The sequence below is a fragment of the Calonectris borealis genome, chromosome 3, assembly GCF_964195595.1.
Source record: "Calonectris borealis chromosome 3, bCalBor7.hap1.2, whole genome shotgun sequence".
Classification (NCBI taxonomy): domain Eukaryota; kingdom Metazoa; phylum Chordata; class Aves; order Procellariiformes; family Procellariidae; genus Calonectris; species Calonectris borealis.
The window spans coordinates 115,840,940-115,857,856 of record NC_134314.1 but is presented as its reverse complement, the minus strand read 5'-3'; the positions used below and the strand labels follow the sequence as shown (position 1 = coordinate 115,857,856).

The 16,917-nt window shown below is 38.4% G+C and overlaps 1 protein-coding gene and 1 long non-coding RNA gene across 17 annotated transcripts in view; one reads left to right on the top strand and one right to left on the bottom strand.

Moving 5' to 3' along the window:
• Positions 1-16,917, bottom strand: part of MAP4K3 (mitogen-activated protein kinase kinase kinase kinase 3) — a 94,145-nt gene that overhangs the window by 16,333 nt on the left and 60,895 nt on the right. For 14 of the 16 annotated variants that reach the window (XR_012673201.1, XR_012673200.1, XR_012673199.1 and 11 more), the window contains 4 exons: positions 6,032-6,116; positions 4,819-4,898; positions 2,068-2,128; positions 1,864-1,981 (listed from right to left, as the gene is read on the bottom strand). Coding sequence is in view for 13 of the 16 variants with exons in the window: in XM_075147480.1 (XP_075003581.1) it covers positions 1,864-1,981; positions 2,068-2,128; positions 4,819-4,898; positions 6,032-6,116 (344 nt within the window). In the remaining 3 variants the exon portion in view is untranslated. The remainder of the gene's footprint in view (positions 1-1,863; positions 1,982-2,067; positions 2,129-4,818; positions 4,899-6,031; positions 6,117-16,917) is intronic. The other 2 variants (XM_075147486.1, XM_075147475.1) reach the window with 1 other exon arrangement.
• On the top strand, positions 9,266-16,782 carry LOC142081033 (uncharacterized). The gene is made up of 2 exons (XR_012673202.1): positions 9,266-9,867; positions 15,037-16,782. It is a non-coding gene; the product is annotated as an uncharacterized LOC142081033 (long non-coding RNA).

Sequence of the window (16,917 nt, the reverse complement as noted above, 5' to 3'; positions counted from 1 at the left end):
TAAAATAACTAATTTGATGCTGTAGAAAAGTTGGGGATAAGTGGAGTGGTAGATAGATGCTGCAGTCAAAGCTATGAATTGGGAAAATACTTGCACAGTATTTCAAATTAAGCTGGCCAGAAGTGGCCGATAATACAGCAGGACTAAGCAGCATGAAAACTGAGTACTGGCCACAAATTTTGGTTGGAAGAAGTCATGGAAGGTTTGAAAGGAACTGCTCAAGGACATTCAAGGGAAAGAAGCTGGAAAGAAGACTTATCACACTCTGCTGTAATCTTATCATATCTTCTGCTACTGAATGTTTGCTTACCAAGTATCATAAATTGCGCTTAGACCGTTTTGCAGATGAATATACGAATCTCACAAATTACTTTGAATTCTATTTTGCTTTGCATTTTCTTTACCAAAAACTTTGTTTTTAACATATCTACATTTTTCATGTAGCAGTCGTCATGGTATCCAGGAACTTGCTGAAGATCACACTTTGTGGTCTGGTAGGAAAAAAAATTATGCTCTTCTACATACTTCAGATGTACTACTTCTGCCTGGCTGAATGTTACTACCCTGATGCCTTACAGCAAGGGATAAAACAGCAAAATGTATTATCTAAATGAATCTCTCCTGCCTTTGAATGGCTGCCTTGGTACTCGCACATTCAGGTTGTGCTGCATTTTTCTTGGGAAGTGACATGACTGGACAAGAAATTTTCTGAGCCCTCTGCAACTTAGGTGAGGTGTCATTCCAGGCTGATCGTAGTCTGAAGGTTTTCTCACACGATCCTTATGATAATTATGGTTATTAGTCCACTGCTGATGCAGTCCTCAAGACAAAGTAACCCAGCCAAAATTAGTTTGGAAGAGAGAGGAGTAGAACAGTGGTGCAGGCACACAAAAGACAATTCAAAGCACAAATTATCTCTTAGGTAATTACAATTTAGCCTCTAGGAAGAACACAATTTTCAGACAAGTGTTGCACCATTATGTTTGCAGATGACTGAACAAGAAGCCTTTCCTGAATCCAAGAATTAAACGTTAATACGCTGTTAAAGGTAGCAGAGAATCAGGTCTTCTATAATAAACTTTCCTAACAGAAAGCCTATTATATGAGAAGAGCCAGTGATTCACTATGCACTGTAAGAATCAAACGTTTCTCTGCAAACTAGATTAGTGTTACTACCTCCTCCTCTTGGATTTGAATGGGCTCCTAAGGCTTGTTTGGCAGCCAGCACTGTACCCAGTCTCCAGGATTTTGTATGCACTTGTTAGTAAATAAAGTTGTAGGGACTGCATGCACAATATGCTGTAGGCATCTGGGGACAAAAGTACCTTCTATACTGGCCTGCGAAAAATGACTAGCCAATGATGAATCTGTACTCCAGTTCTACTCTTCCCAGCTTTCAAAATAACCCATGAGCCCATTCCCTCTGCAGTAAGAGACTACACAGCCCCACTTTTTTTTTTTTAAAATAGAATGGAAAGACAGTGCCCAGAGTAACTAATGTAAGATCACCATTTCTACTTGCCTGAAATATCACAGGTACGATACTGACCCTAGATTTTGTTTAGCACCAAGTACAACCAGGATTTACCATACTAAAGTATACCTGAAAAGAGCTATGCCCAGAAACAAGAGGCTTCATGACAAGACGGTAAGATGTACCAAAACCCACTTCTCTAGTAAGAGTATATTCACATCTTGATTCGTGTAAATTTAGGGGTCTACCTTCTGATTAATGCCCATATGAGTAATTCATGGCAATGAGTGAACAGAGCTCCACATTATTTGGTATTCCCAGAGTTTTACAAGCATATCCTGGACTTCCAGAATTAAGATATTCTGATGTATCTGATGATGTGTATTTACCTGGGAAGTATTCGGTCAGGGAGTTTATGTGCTGGAATAGCAACGGGTAACTTTTGCATTTGCCTTGCATAATCAAAGAGTCCTGGTAGATTATGGGAATAAAGCTGAGAAGCTTTACCTGGAAATTAGAAAACAAAACCACACTTCAAATATGAAACCAAATGTTTACCAGCCCTACTACTCAAAAATAGCACAGTAACTTACCAGATATTGATAACAAGCAATTGTTCATGACATATAACCACGTACATCTTCGAGGAAATAGCTGATAAAGGGAAGAAAAAACAAAGAAAGAAAAGCATTCAATTTGGTATACACAAAATGTGAGCACATTAAGTTGATCAATTAATATCTGCATAGACAACAGGACAAAACTAATATTGACTTGCTTTTTGTAGCAGAAATTAGCTTAAGCCAAGTAATGTTTACCTGGATTCCAGAGTTAATTCAGAGTAAATCTTAGGTACGCACACTATATTTAACATACACATTAACATTTAGACAATTAGCACATTTTATATTCACATCTTCAAGTATACTATAATTAGCCCACAAGACATCATTATAAAGATCAATCCATCCATTTTCAAAAATTTTAAAAACCACCAAACTTTCTCCTTCAAAAGAGAAAAGCTTAACAACATAAACTTCAGTAAACAAAGCACGGCCAACAAACCATAGCCATTCTAAAGCCTGTGACAGACCAAATCTCTTGAAACAATTAAAACTGGCACTTGAAGGGACTCTCCATCTGCATATGATTACACATTTCACTTAAGTGATCAAGGAATGCAACAAACAGTCAAGGCAGAATTGTTATTTGTCAAATCCTACAATTACTAGAAAGATGGGACTGAAGCAACAAGACATCCTTTAAAAAACAAAGATTAAAAAAAAAAAGATGGTACTTTTTTTCCCCTCTCGCATAACTTCTGGAGCTTGTTGCCACAAGAGGACATGGAATTGGAAAGTATCAACAGTGTAAACGAGGGATTAGAGGTAGTCATGTCCAACAGGTCCATAAATCCACACAAAAAGCAAATAGGCAGGGATCCTCCAACATCCCTGATTCAATGACTGTAGTGGAGTCTGAGGAGAATGAACAGCAGACAGTGGCCAAGCTCATGGGCATTTCCTATTGCCACTTCAGGAAACAGACTGTTGGGCTAGACAGGCCACTCAGGAGGACATTTCTTTGGCTTTTAAAAAAACCAACCAAACAAAACCAATCCCCAGACAACCCCCCCATCCCCCACTGCTGGTTTATTAGAAAGATCTGAAGAGATTTGTAAATTAATTGAAAGTTTTTTTCTGCCAAAGAGCAAGAGATTCATCTTGAAGCTGTGCTAACTCCTGGAAACGTATATTATTTCTGTGCTGTCCATAAGTGAAGTGGAATGTAGTGAAAAATAACCAAGGATGCTACTTTTGCTTTTACACTGAATTGTATTAGACCTAGAGAGTAAACCATGAAGTGAAACACAGAACTTAAAAACGCTATTAAAGCCCTATTGCCTGTTATCCTAAATAACAATGTAATAAATGGTTAGTACAGAGGGTGCAATTCTATTCCTGAAGTCTTCTCATAACCTAAATACACTGTAAGAAAAATCTATGGTAATAATCTACCAGCCTGGCTATATCCAAATTTAATGTGCAAGTTTGATTGAACTTCTGTAGCTGCATAAGCATATTGTGACTTAGTAGGTTTGGATCTGAGGATTAGAGAACAGCAATACTTCACATTTGCAGGTTGATTGAACTGTCACTCTTTCCTCCTGTTCCACACATGACTGGCTGTTTTTACAAGCACCTCTTCTCGTCTCTGTGTGCTTATTAAAACATTTCCCTAAAAGCTCACTAGGCAATGCACTACAGAACACAGTGCTTAGAGAATACAAGGATGGATGTGACAGCATGCGTTTCATTACACCTATTCTTGTTGGCAATTTAAAAAAACCCAAACAAAAAAAACCCCAAAACAACAAACCAAAAGAAAAAAAACCAACCAAACAAAACTTTCCTTGGTCTACCTGGCCTACAAGAATTATTAGTATTAGTGATATTTCTCAGGGTAAGTTTTACAACTGCAGTGTAGCAGCAGAGAGGTACCTGAGCGAAGTTTCAACTAGCTAACTCAAGCACCAATATGATTATGGGTTACATGGAGCTCAATGCAAGCTAGCTAGGCCTTCTTCTCAACACAACAGACATATCTACAACGTCTGGACCCTGGAAGATGAACAAACACCAATGCCTCCAGCTTACAGTGTGAAGGCTGTCCTTGCAAATTCCTCCATCTTGATGGCAGACACATAGCTCCCTAAGTTAGGGAGAAGGCAGGAAAGAAAACAAGTCTCTTGGAGATTAACAAAAGAGCTGGAGAAGACACCATACAGAAAAGCCTGCAACTGGCCTTTCCCACTCCCCACTATCCCCTCAAAAAAATTACTATTTATAAGATTCTGCAAAGACAGAGTTTTAATTGGGATTCAGTAAGCTGAGTCTCATCAGTAAAGCTGCTTTTAAGACCAAAAGAATGGAATCTAGTGTATAAAGGATCTCCTTGGTTCCCTGTAGCTAAAACACAACGTTTGTTGCAAATATTCTATCTTGTAACAAAGCTTTAAAGAAAATAGAAACTTTCATCCAAAATATATCAGGGAAATTCCATACTATTTAACAAATCGTTTAACTGCAGGACAATGCATTATGATGAAGTTCAACACATGGGTATATGCAGATCTCCTACTTAAACATGGTTCAGCCTACAAAAAACTTAAACATGACTGAAAGGTATCCTCAATAGTAAACATTTAAGGTAATTCTCAGTGTAGCTAGTGCCTACGTAACTGTAGTAAAGACAATATTTACAAGGATTATTTAACATTAATCTGAGTGGCTAAAACAAGTGACGAAGATATTTTTTTCCAAAATATCAAAACAGAAATATACCTGCTCCATTGATGTTTCATGAAGTTCATTGAGGTTCAGTGTGTAAATACCTTCTTCTGCACCAAATATCAAGTACTGATCTGCAAACACAAACAAAAAAATCTAGAAATCCTGATTTAAGGAAGGTGTGTTTTATAAGAGTAGGCAGCTCTTTACCAAAAGAAGTCTTAAAACAATTACACACATTGAAACAGACCAACCTATAATAGTTATGGTGTTTGAAAGCATGGAAAAATCAACCTTGCTAAGGAAGCTTAAATTTGTGGATGGGGCTGTTTTAAGACATTAGGAAAGATCAGTCTTTTATTTTGTGACTAACAATTGGAATTGTCAGTCAGCAGTATACAACCATAAGCAAGAATTCACGTGAATAATTTCCTCATATATAGGTTATCGTACTTAGACATTCCCATGTATTTTGTGACATATTCATAGCCTTCTTTTGGAGTACTTCAACAGCAGTGTCAACTGGAACGTTTTCTCATTACTTTGGGGGTGCCTCACTCCTTGAACATAATTAATACCCTGGATTGCATTTAGGCATGCAAATAAGACAGACATCTCGTATTGAGAAGATGTCAACTGCAAAAGATTGACTTCCACAATTTCAGTTTCTAAAAAACCTAAGTATTTTCTTGTTTACTGGCTCAGTAGCATGTCTATACAGCCTATAATCAAAAGGTGAAATTGCAGGCAATGTGAGTACAATGGTACCAATTATCCCTTTCATCAGGCTATTTAATAGAGCACTAACATGTACGCAAAAATAAAGAGTTGCAGAAACCTGTAGGACCAGAAAGATTTAGGGGGGAAAAAAAGAAGAAGAAAAAAAAAAATCAAGTGAATGATGAAATCAATCTCAACTAGAACCTCCAGAAGTTAGATTTTTTTAAAAATAAATTAGGATTGACATTTTTTGGACTAAAATGTTGAGAAGAGTCTTGAATCAGGAAAAAAAAAAGGTTTTTTATTTTTGATATATAATTTATTCTTTTTAATCAAAGCTGAAAACTGCGTCCCATATATCTTAACATAATTAAAAAAAAACAATATTGGACTTCAGATAGCAGTGGCATAATTAAAGAAGAACTTCTGCTTATATAAATAAACCTATTTTACAATATCTCTATTTTAAAAGAAATAGTCTTGCTCATCTAAGCACTCTTGAAATCCATGGAGAGGGAAAATGCGTAAAATATATGTAATATACTACCTCTTGTATCTGGATTTATCCATGATGTTGCACAATGAATTTTTAATGGACAGCCATTGAAAACCTTTGAAAAGCAAGCACCCATCTGTAGAAGTAAAAACAATTAAAAATATACATATGAAAAATAAAAATGTGACATTTCCAATAGGATTATTTTTACTTAAAGTAGTAACAAAAGGTTAAGAGTAGTTTCATTTGCCATGCAGAAAATAACCTCATCCAGACAACAAGTTGACAAAGGGATTTTTTTTTTTTTAAAGTGATTTTTCCTTTGTGCGTAAGATCTTTCTGAACAAACATACCAGAATTAGCATTTCGGAAGTAGCTCTTAAATTAACGGTCTAAGCACATACTTACTTGTCCTAGTTCCACCTGGGACAGAGTTAACTTTCCTCCCAGTACCTTGGAGGGGTGTGTGTGTGCTGTGTTTTGGTTTTGGTATGAGAGGAGCTTTGATGGCCCATTGATGTTTTGGTTGTTGCTGGTGGTGCTTGCACCAGGGAATTTTCAGCCTCCCATGCTCTGCCAAGTGCAGGGGAAGCTGGGTGGGGGGGAGCATAGCCGGGGCAATTGATCCAACTGGCCAATGGGATATTCCATACCATGGGACATGATGCTCAGTATAAAAATGGGGGGGAGGGGGGGCTCGCCCCACCGTTCACGACACGCGGTCAGCGGTCGGTAAGCAGTTGCATTGTGCATCGCCTGCTTTGTATATTCTGTTATTGTTGTTATCATTGTTATTATTACTGTTCTACTTTGTTTTATTTCCATTATTAAACTGTTCTTATCTCAACCCATGAGTTTTCCTAGTTGTGCCTCCCGATTCTCTTCCCCATCCTAATGGAGCGGGAGGGTGAGCGAGCAGCTGCATGGTGGTTAGTTGCTGGCTGGGGTTAAACTACGACATTACTACAAAGGTGACAAATTGAAAAAGGTTCCTGAGTTTTATGACTTTAGAAAGTCTCAACAGAGAAACTTCATTCTTGTCATATTTCACACATTTAAAATAAAACTCTAGGTCATGCAACAATCAGAATCTTAGTCTCAAATTCTCTATCAGTTGTTTTGAATTAACTTATTTTCAAAATTGATTGCTTCCCAAAGGGAAACCTCTGGTAGAAGATCCCACTCCTTGTTCAGCATAACCCTAATAAACTCAGTTTGCCTATTAAGTAAGTGTCTTGCATAGTGTATCAACCTCTCCATCTTCCCCCTAGTGAAGCGCAAGCATTTGTAGGCATTTATAATACTACTTAGTAAATTTGCTTCAAGATGACAGAAAAGCAAAAGCCAGGGCTTCTTCCTTTCCCCTCACACATCAACATAACAATTATCCATCCTATTTTGTTAGGAAACAGAGCTGATCAATAGTACTGTAGATGAAAAGGAATGATGCAGTAGTAAAACGACAATTAGTAAAGTGAAATGCTATCATTTATCAAATGACAGTCAAACATAAGAACTGAACATAAGCAGGTATCACCTTTATGCAAAGCTACATACTCTGTAATACAGCTACAGAATGGCAATATTTTCATATTATATTAATCTTTGTGAATTATTATCTATCTATAAACCGAATTAACTGAATAGCTCTTGTGTTAACATTTCGACAATTTTTTTTGTTAACCTGTTGCTGAATAAGAAAGTCTGCATACATTTCAGTCACTTCTGAACATAGTTTAGTTTAATAAGAAAAGAAAAAGAACTTCATAATTAACCCTTTAAAATGAAAAGCAGAAATTAGACCCTCCTTTGTGCTTCAGACACCTCTCACTCTTGCATCACTATAATGAAGTCCATGAATTTGTCCATATATATTTAATGTGAGGAAAGAATCAAATTCATTAAGGTCATCAGCAAAACATGAAAGACCTCATTGCACAAAGACAAGGGGAAAGACTTCAGCATTGCTAGTACCACTGCAGAAGGCAGGGAGCTGGCTGCTTGCTAGGCAATGAGATGATTCTTTTGCAGGCATAATAACCGAAGTAAGACAAAAGATATACGTGAGGCAGGAATATGAGAAGATACTAACACAGAGCGACCTCAAGGTACTGACAGCTTCTATGTTGTCAAATCCATTGGCAGCAAGGAGTTTGAATGAGGGATGATATCAAGAAAAACAATAAAGGGATTTTTGGGGCAGTTTTATGGAAGCCCCTTCCCAAGTGCGCAGGGCACTGAAAGGCACTCAACACAAAATACACCAGATGACACTCTAAGCACTGATCTCCTAGAATACTGGTAAGTGTTTCTGCTGCTCCTGTAACCAGCTACACAATTCTCCTTGATCCCTTCCAAGCACTGAAGAGAGATGCTGTGCAGTGGAGAGAAGCTATGCTTACTGCTAAGACCTAGTTGAGCTCTGCAGTGATAAATTGGATAAGAAAGAAAGAGGAGATGGAAATCAGAAGAGACTAATCGTTTTCCTCTGGCCTTTCTCAGCCCTGATCTCCAGAAAGCCTGCCGAGCCAAGATGCTGCTGCAAATGCCTCAGAAGGGTAAACAGAGCCTGAGGGTATAATCTCTAAATACCAAACAAATCTCAGAGAGATGAGATTTCAGACAAATCAGACAAATTATTAAAGTAAGTTGCTAGTGGGGAAAAAACCCCACAAATATGAAATAAAAGGTTGATGCAAAGCTGCTTGATCTGACTGCTGCCATGGAGGCATTTAAGTCTCGGGGGAATTTCAGCAGGCAGGGCTCATTGGTAGGATCTAACAGGTCTCCCTCTGCTGCAAGCCACCTAAAATAGCAGGGAAAAACACACTACCGGACTGGGTTATTAAGAAAGTTGAACAAAATCTCTAGAGTCACAGGCAACCATGCATAGATACCGTTTTAAACAGAGCGCAGAACATCTAACTATTTTAGAGAACAGTGAGAACGCAAAACACTTCTTACCACTCGGCAACATACTTAAGAACCACAAATCAAAAAACCCCAAACAAACAAGAATCAGAACAATGATGTACCACAGAAAAGAACAGAAGAGATTGAAATATTGTTGAAGTTTTACTTGCAGTAGCAGGGTATTTGTTAAATAAGACTCCCAGGTGATGTTAGGATGCAAAACATGCTCCACAATAGAGAAAAGTAAAAAGTCCAGTAATCCCAGTGACCTGGGAGAAAAACCCCTTCCTCATCCAAATGGTCATTATTTGGCAACTGATGGAGAGAGCAGGCAGAGAGGAACATGTAAGTGTCAAATCAGTCTTCAACACTTGTGGGATTTTCTGCAATTAAGTAAAATGACTGAACGATGTTACAACGTGGTAGGTAAGGATTTGGCAAAGTCTAGTAATTAAGCTGAATTATGACTTATGGAAAAGTTACGGTTTGGCAAAATCCAGTAATTAAGCTGAGTTATGACTTTCGGAAAAGTTGTGTACAAAGAATAAGGAGCTTGGCGATAAGTAGGAAACAATAAATAAGGAATAGAATATCATTAAAGAAGGTGGAACGTAATTTGGAGGAACATTTTGCTAATTATAGAGCTTGTAATATATTTAGAATATAATCTGGCTTTATCTTGTATCCTGTTTTAAGATCCTGTTTATCTGTAATTGTGCTTTGGACAAAGACCAAAAATGTACTCGAAGGTCGCGAGTTGATTATAAATACTTTGCTAACAAGCAAATAAAGACAGACATGATTCCTGCTTCATATTGAAGAAGTCTCTGTCTCGCGTCGTTATGCAACAATTGGTGACCCCGACGTGATTCGACGTTGGAGAATGAAAACTGTACTATGAATATTTTGAGTCAGCCTTAGTCATAAGACGGCTGGGATAACGACGGGCGCCGCTGGAAACTGACTGGTACCAGGTGAGCGGCTTGCTTCATAATGGGATCTACTGTATCAGTAGAAGTGAAAGCTGTTTTAGCTATATTGTTATCTCTGGCAGAGAAGCATGAAATAGCTCTGAAGGAAAAGGGAGCTTTGGACTTGTTGCAATGGGGACAGAGAAGGAACATTTTAACAACGATGGATGAGGTTTTTAAGGAAGACTGCTGGCAGGCTTTAGGAAAGGATCTATGGGAATCCGTGCAAGTTGGAAATAAGGAAGCAGTAACCCTTAGTCATGTATGGTATTTAATAAATCAGTTGATGAAAAAGACTCGCGTTGAGTCTGAAATTATGGAGGCTGCAGAACGAGCATTAGGATATTCATTCCGAGAAAAAGCCAAAAAGAGTGAGCAGGCTTCTATTTCTTCACCTGATCCTGTGGTTCTGCCAGCAAATGTAAGAGATGCTAAGTCTATTTTTGAAATCCCATTGCCGCCTGATTATTTTTCCCCTAAAGAAACTGGTGCAGAGGCGGGTATGGAGTCTGCAGCCCTTACTGCACCTCCAATCAGTGAAAATGAAATAATGGAGCAAGAAAATTCGCCGTTAGAGGAACTCCAGCAGATAAAGCGTGAGGAGGAGGAATTAAAAAGGCAAGCTTCTGCATTACAGTTAGAAGGTGATAGGCAAAAAATTGCTCTTGGGCAGTTGGGTACGAGGCTGCAGGAGGTGATGAGACAACAATCAGGACTGTTACAGAATCTATATCAACAACTGCAACGACAATCAGTAACAGGTTTTAAGAGTACAAGTATGCAAGACGAAAAAACACAGACTGTGGACGCTGGTCAGAAATGGCATGGAATAATACGGGATGCAGCTATTGAAGGCGAATTCTTAGGTCCATTAAAGGCTTTTCCTGTGCACCTTCATCATAACGCTGCAGGAGCGGAGGTGCGAGAATGGCAGCAGTTCGATTGGCAGTTATTAGATCGACTGCAAAAAGCAATAATGCAATATGGTTTGGATAATACATATGTAAGAAACTTGATTGATGTGGTATTTTCGCAAAATATTCTCACTCCTTTTGATATAGAAACGTTGGTATCGTTAATTTTGTCACCCATGCAAAAATTAGTTTTTAAAGATGATTGGAGAAAACGTTGTGAACTTGCAGTAATGAAAAATTTGGACTTGCAAGATGGGGACCCATTGAAATTTGCGACAATCGATATGTTGATGGGACAAGGAGCTTTTGTGCATCCTAGGGCACAAGCTCGGTTAGATCGACGAATATTACAGCAATCTCAATCTCTTGCTGCCGTCGCATTAAAAGCACTACAGGTTTCTGCGACCGCATCCCCACCTTATGTTAAAATACTGCAACTGCCATCGGAATCTTTTTCTACATTTTTGGATAGGTTGAGAACTGCAATAGAGAAATCACCAAACTTATCGACCGAAGCAAAGTCAGCTGTAATGCTTGATCTGGCTGTACAAAATGCTAATGATGTGTGTAAGCGAATACTTTCAACGTTACCAAAAACGGCTGGGCTAGTACAAATGATGGAAGCCTGTGCTAGGGCAGATCTAGTAGCAGAACAAGATAGGGCTGTAGTATATGCCCAGGCACAAGCTAAAGCTTTGGCTGCTGCCCTTCAACCTGTTTTACAACCTAGAAATACTCGGCAACGCTTGGGAATTTGTTTTTTATGTGGACAAAAAGGACATTTTAAAAAGACTTGTCCCAAGAAATCTCAAAATAATTCAGGAAGCAAATATTGTACGCGGTGTCAGCGACAAGGACATGTTGTAGAGGAATGCCGTGCGCGATTTACTAAACAGGGGCAGCTTTTGCAGTCGGGAAACATGATAATGAGCGCCAACCAGAGGGGCGCTATGACACTAGATACCTCGAAGAAAAACCAGCGGATTCCCTATGCTTGGGTACCCAGTTCAATGGATGCTTGGACCGTCTCCGGGGGAAAACTGCCGGAAGCGCCGGAGTAGATATTAGGGTTGCTAATACTGTTCAATTATTAAATGATATGGTACAGGTGGTAGATTCTACGGAAAAGGGACCGCTGGGATATGGGCTCAGTGCTTTGATAATCGGACGATCATCTGCTTCTCGTTTGGGAATTTTTGTTCTCCCAGGTCTTATTGATTCAGATTATACCGGGACAATTAAGATTATGATTAAAGCATTGTATCCACCCATAACGATAGAAAAAGGAACAGAAATAGCACAGTTAATTCCATTCCAGGCAATGGTGCCCAATAAGGAAGAAAGAATAAGAGGGGCAAGTGGATTTGGATCAACTAATGATCCTTCTGTATATTTTTCTATACCTATCCTGAAAAACAGACCTACAATTGAAGTAGAACTTAAGCAAAATGATGGTTTTACTTTTACATTGTTGATGTTATTAGATACAGGTGCTGATATTACAATTGTTCCAAAAAAGGTATGGCCAACTACTTGGCCTCTACAAGAAATTAGTGCCATGATTCAAGGAATAGGAGAAAAACAATCTACAATGCTTAGTACTCAGTATGTGACTATGTGTAAGACAAATGAACCCCACCTATCTGCAAAAGTCCGACCTTATGTTATGCAAACAGAAATCGCATTGCTAGGCAGGGACTGTTTAACGCAATGGGGAGTTGTGTTACAGACATCGCCTTTTACTTAGCGGTCACTGCACAGCGACAGTTGACGGACCCAATACCTTTAAAATGGAAGCAAACTGCTCCTGTTTGGGTAGAGCAGTGGCCGCTAACACTTGAGAAACTGTCGCATTTGCAGACCTTGGTAGAGGAACAGTTGAAATTAGGTCATTTAGAGGAATCATTTAGTCCATGGAATACTCCTGTTTTTGTTATAAAAAAGAAATCAGGAAAATGGCGACTTTTACAGGATTTAAGAGCTGTTAATGCTGTCATGGAAACAATGGGGCCTTTGCAGCCTGGTCTACCAACTCCAACTATGCTTCCTGCTCAATGGGAAATTTTAGTAATTGATTTAAAAGATTGTTTTTTCACGATACCATTGGCTGAACAAGATAAAGAAAAATTTGCCTTTTCGGTGCCAACTATAAATAAACAAGCACCTTATAAACGATATCAGTGGCGAGTATTGCCGCAAGGAATGAAAAACTCTCCTACCATTTGTCAGTATTACGTAGCTGCCGCTTTACAACCTATTCGTTTTACTTTTCCGAATTGTATTATTTATCATTATATGGATGATATTCTTTGTGCAGCGGAAAACCTTGATTCTAATTTTATCGATTTCCTTCATCAGGCATTAAATGCCGCTGGTTTAATAGTGGCGCCTGATAAAATTCAAAAACATTCACCTTATTCTTATTTAGGATTTAAAGTTACACAATTACAGGTTAAGCCTCAAAAACTTGTGATTAATCTCAATATTTCTACATTACAAGATGTTCAAAAGGTATTAGGAGATATTCAATGGCTTCGCTCCTATTGTGGAATTTCCAATGAGGATATTGCTCCATTGGTGCACCTGCTGAAAGGAGGAGGGGGGGCGAATGCCCCTCGAAAACTTGACAAATTGCAGCAGAACGCTCTTAAAACTATTGCTAATAAAATTACGCGAGGATATGCGAATCGCATTGTTCAAAATATACCCCTTTTTGTAGCAATACTCAACACTGAAAAATATTTAGCTGCCTTAATTTTTCAATGGCTTCCACACCAGTTGGACCCTATGAATGTTATCGAATGGAAATATCCGTCTATAACACAAAAACAAACAATTATTCCACGGATTGTAGCGATATCTAACTTAATTTATTCTACTCGTCAAAGGGTCATAGACATAAGTGGGATTGACCCTCAAGTCATTTATTTACCGTACACAGATATGCAGATACAACAAATGTTTCAAACCATAACTGAATTCGCACTAGCTACTTACGACTTTAAGGGAATTTTGTCTAATCATTATCCGAAACACCGGTTGTTTTCCACAACACTTTGCTTGGAGCCAGACGTAATGTTATCTGTTACCCCTGTAGCTGGTCTTACTGTTTATACAGACGCTAGTTCCAGAACAGGAAAATATGGTTTTACATGGTACTATAACCAGCAATGGCATGATCAGCTTTTTTATGGTAATGGTTCCGCACAATTGTTAGAACTGCAAGCAGTGGTACAAGTATTTCTTACCTTTTCTAACATAGCTATCAACCTAGTTAGTGACTCTCTTTATGTTGTAGGAATTGTACAACGTTTAGAAAGATCATTTGTTAAAGAGGTACAGAATATTCAATTAAAGGAATTATTGTATAAACTTCTTTATTTATTAAATGCACGTGTATATCCATATTATGTATCACATATTCGAAGTCATACCCCGTTTAGAGAAGGCCTGTTTGAAGGCAACCATAGGATTGATACCCTTGTTTCTCCTGCTACTGTAGTAGTGCCTCATGTTCATCAACAAGCACGATTATCACATTCATTTTATCATCAGTCCGCAAAAGCATTAGCCAAACAATTTAAAATAACCCTTAATCAGGCCCGCAATATTATTGCGGCATGTCCTCATTGTGCTCCTTTGCCAGCAAGTTTACCACATGGGGTTAATCCTCGTGGTCTTAAGGCATTAGAGCTCTGGCAAACTGATATTACATTTTTTAAGAGTTTTAAAAATTTGCAACACATACATGTAACTGTGGATACCTTTTCGCACATGATTTGGGCAACTGCTCAAAGAAAAGCTAATGCTGTTGCCGCTCGTCGCCATTGGTTGCAATGTTTTGCCGTAATGGGTGTTCCTCGATGTATAAAAACAGATAATGGCTCTGCTTATATTGCCGCTAGTACCCAACAATTTTTAAAAGAATGGGGAATTGAGCATGTTACAGGAGTACCAGGAAACTCTACTGGTCAAGCTATTGTGGAACGGGCGCATCATTATTTAAAACAGCAAATTCAAAAACATTATTCTGAATTTATGTCTCCGGAATTAGTACTTTTAAAGGCGTTGTACGTTATAAATTGGTTGAATTTTTCAGATAAATATCCCCCTGTTTACATCCACATCATGTCACAACAGGAAAAACAGGAACTTCGAATCAGGCCTCCAGTATTGTGGTATGACGCCCGAACTAATCAATGGCGGGGACCTGCTGAACTATTAACCTGGGGAAGAGGGTATGCTTGTGTTTTAACAGATATTGGACCTAAATGGTTGCCTGCAAAATGGATTCGACCTACAGTTGCTGCCTTATCCTCTTTGCAAGCTTCTTGACCCTTGGAAGAGCTCATGCAGTACCAGTGGAATTGGCTGAAATGCAGAATCAGGACAATGTTTGGATAAGATGGGCTCAAGCGACAGATACGAATGACTTCTGTCTTTCATTAAAGCAAGTAGGAAATCCATTCCGGACCTGCTTGATCGGGTTTGCTTATGTGAATATATCAGATTTTACTGACTGGATCCAGGGGTCTGTAAATATGTCAATTATACAGCAAATGTCTAATGTTATGAGCTGGGCAATTAATACTACAGTTAATGCATTCTTAATTAAGAATTTGAAGAAGGCAATGTTGCCTCCTCAAGAGTTAGATTTGCTTGGAACATTTCCCAACAATGGATGTGTCAAATTTAGTTCCCTGAGTAGTAATGATCTGCCCACCAATGTTTCACCTCAACAATTACAATATCTAAATGAGAGTTTTTGCAATCATACGATGCAAGATATACCTTATAACCGAACCAAAGCATACGCTTTGCCTCCTGGGTATTTTTTGATCTGTGGAGATAGAGCTTGGCCCGGGGTTCCCCCATTGTCATTTGGAGGGCCATGTATGATCGGAAAATTGACGTTATTGTTGCCAAAAAAACAACATTTGCAGCAATTGCAGATGTTATACCAAGCACAGGGACAGAGTGGTCATAGACAAAAGCGATCTACCACACCGTTATTGGAGAATTGTACAGATGATGTCCTAATTTGGGGACAGTCTACTCTGACGACAATGTCCTTATTCTTGCCTCCCTTGGCCTTAATGCATTTGGGAAAGGTAGCAAGGAACTTAATGTGTTGGTCAGGAAAACAATTCAATCGCACTTCTTTAATTCTTTATGATATGGCCACAGAATTCGACAGTATTCGAAAGGCAACCTTGCAAAATAGGGCGGCAATTGACTTTTTGCTTTTAGCCCATGGTCATGGTTGTGAAGAGTTTGCTGGGATGTGTTGTTTTAATTTGACAGACAAATCTCAATCTATACAGAGTAAATTAAGAGAACTCCAGGATGGATTGGGGAAGTTAATGGAAGAAAGAAATCCTTTTGATAATTGGCTAGTTTCCCTTAATGTCGGATCGTGGTGGAGAATGATTTTGAAGTGGGTATTGATAATAATTTTAATTGTCGTAATTGTACTCATTATTTTTCCATGTTTGATTCAGTGTGCTATAGGAATATTACAGAATATAGCAAATAGAGCCTTTATAAAACAAAAAAGGGGAGTTGTGGGATTTTCTGCAATTAAGTAAAATGACTGAACGATGTTACAACGTGGTAGGTAAGGATTTGGCAAAGTCTAGTAATTAAGCTGAATTATGACTTATGGAAAAGTTACGGTTTGGCAAAATCCAGTAATTAAGCTGAGTTATGACTTTCGGAAAAGTTGTGTACAAAGAATAAGGAGCTTGGCGATAAGTAGGAAACAATAAATAAGGAATAGAATATCATTAAAGAAGGTGGAACGTAATTTGGAGGAACATTTTGCTAATTATAGAGCTTGTAATATATTTAGAATATAATCTGGCTTTATCTTGTATCCTGTTTTAAGATCCTGTTTATCTGTAATTGTGCTTTGGACAAAGACCAAAAATGTACTCGAAGGTCGCGAGTTGATTATAAATACTTTGCTAACAAGCAAATAAAGACAGACATGATTCCTGCTTCATATTGAAGAAGTCTCTGTCTCGCGTCGTTATGCAACAATCACTTAACAGGGAGGTTAGAAAGTTTGTTAGACGTAAAAGGTTGGGTGGGCTGAGGGAAGAGAAGGGAAAGAGTTTTAACCTGAGGACCAGCAGAA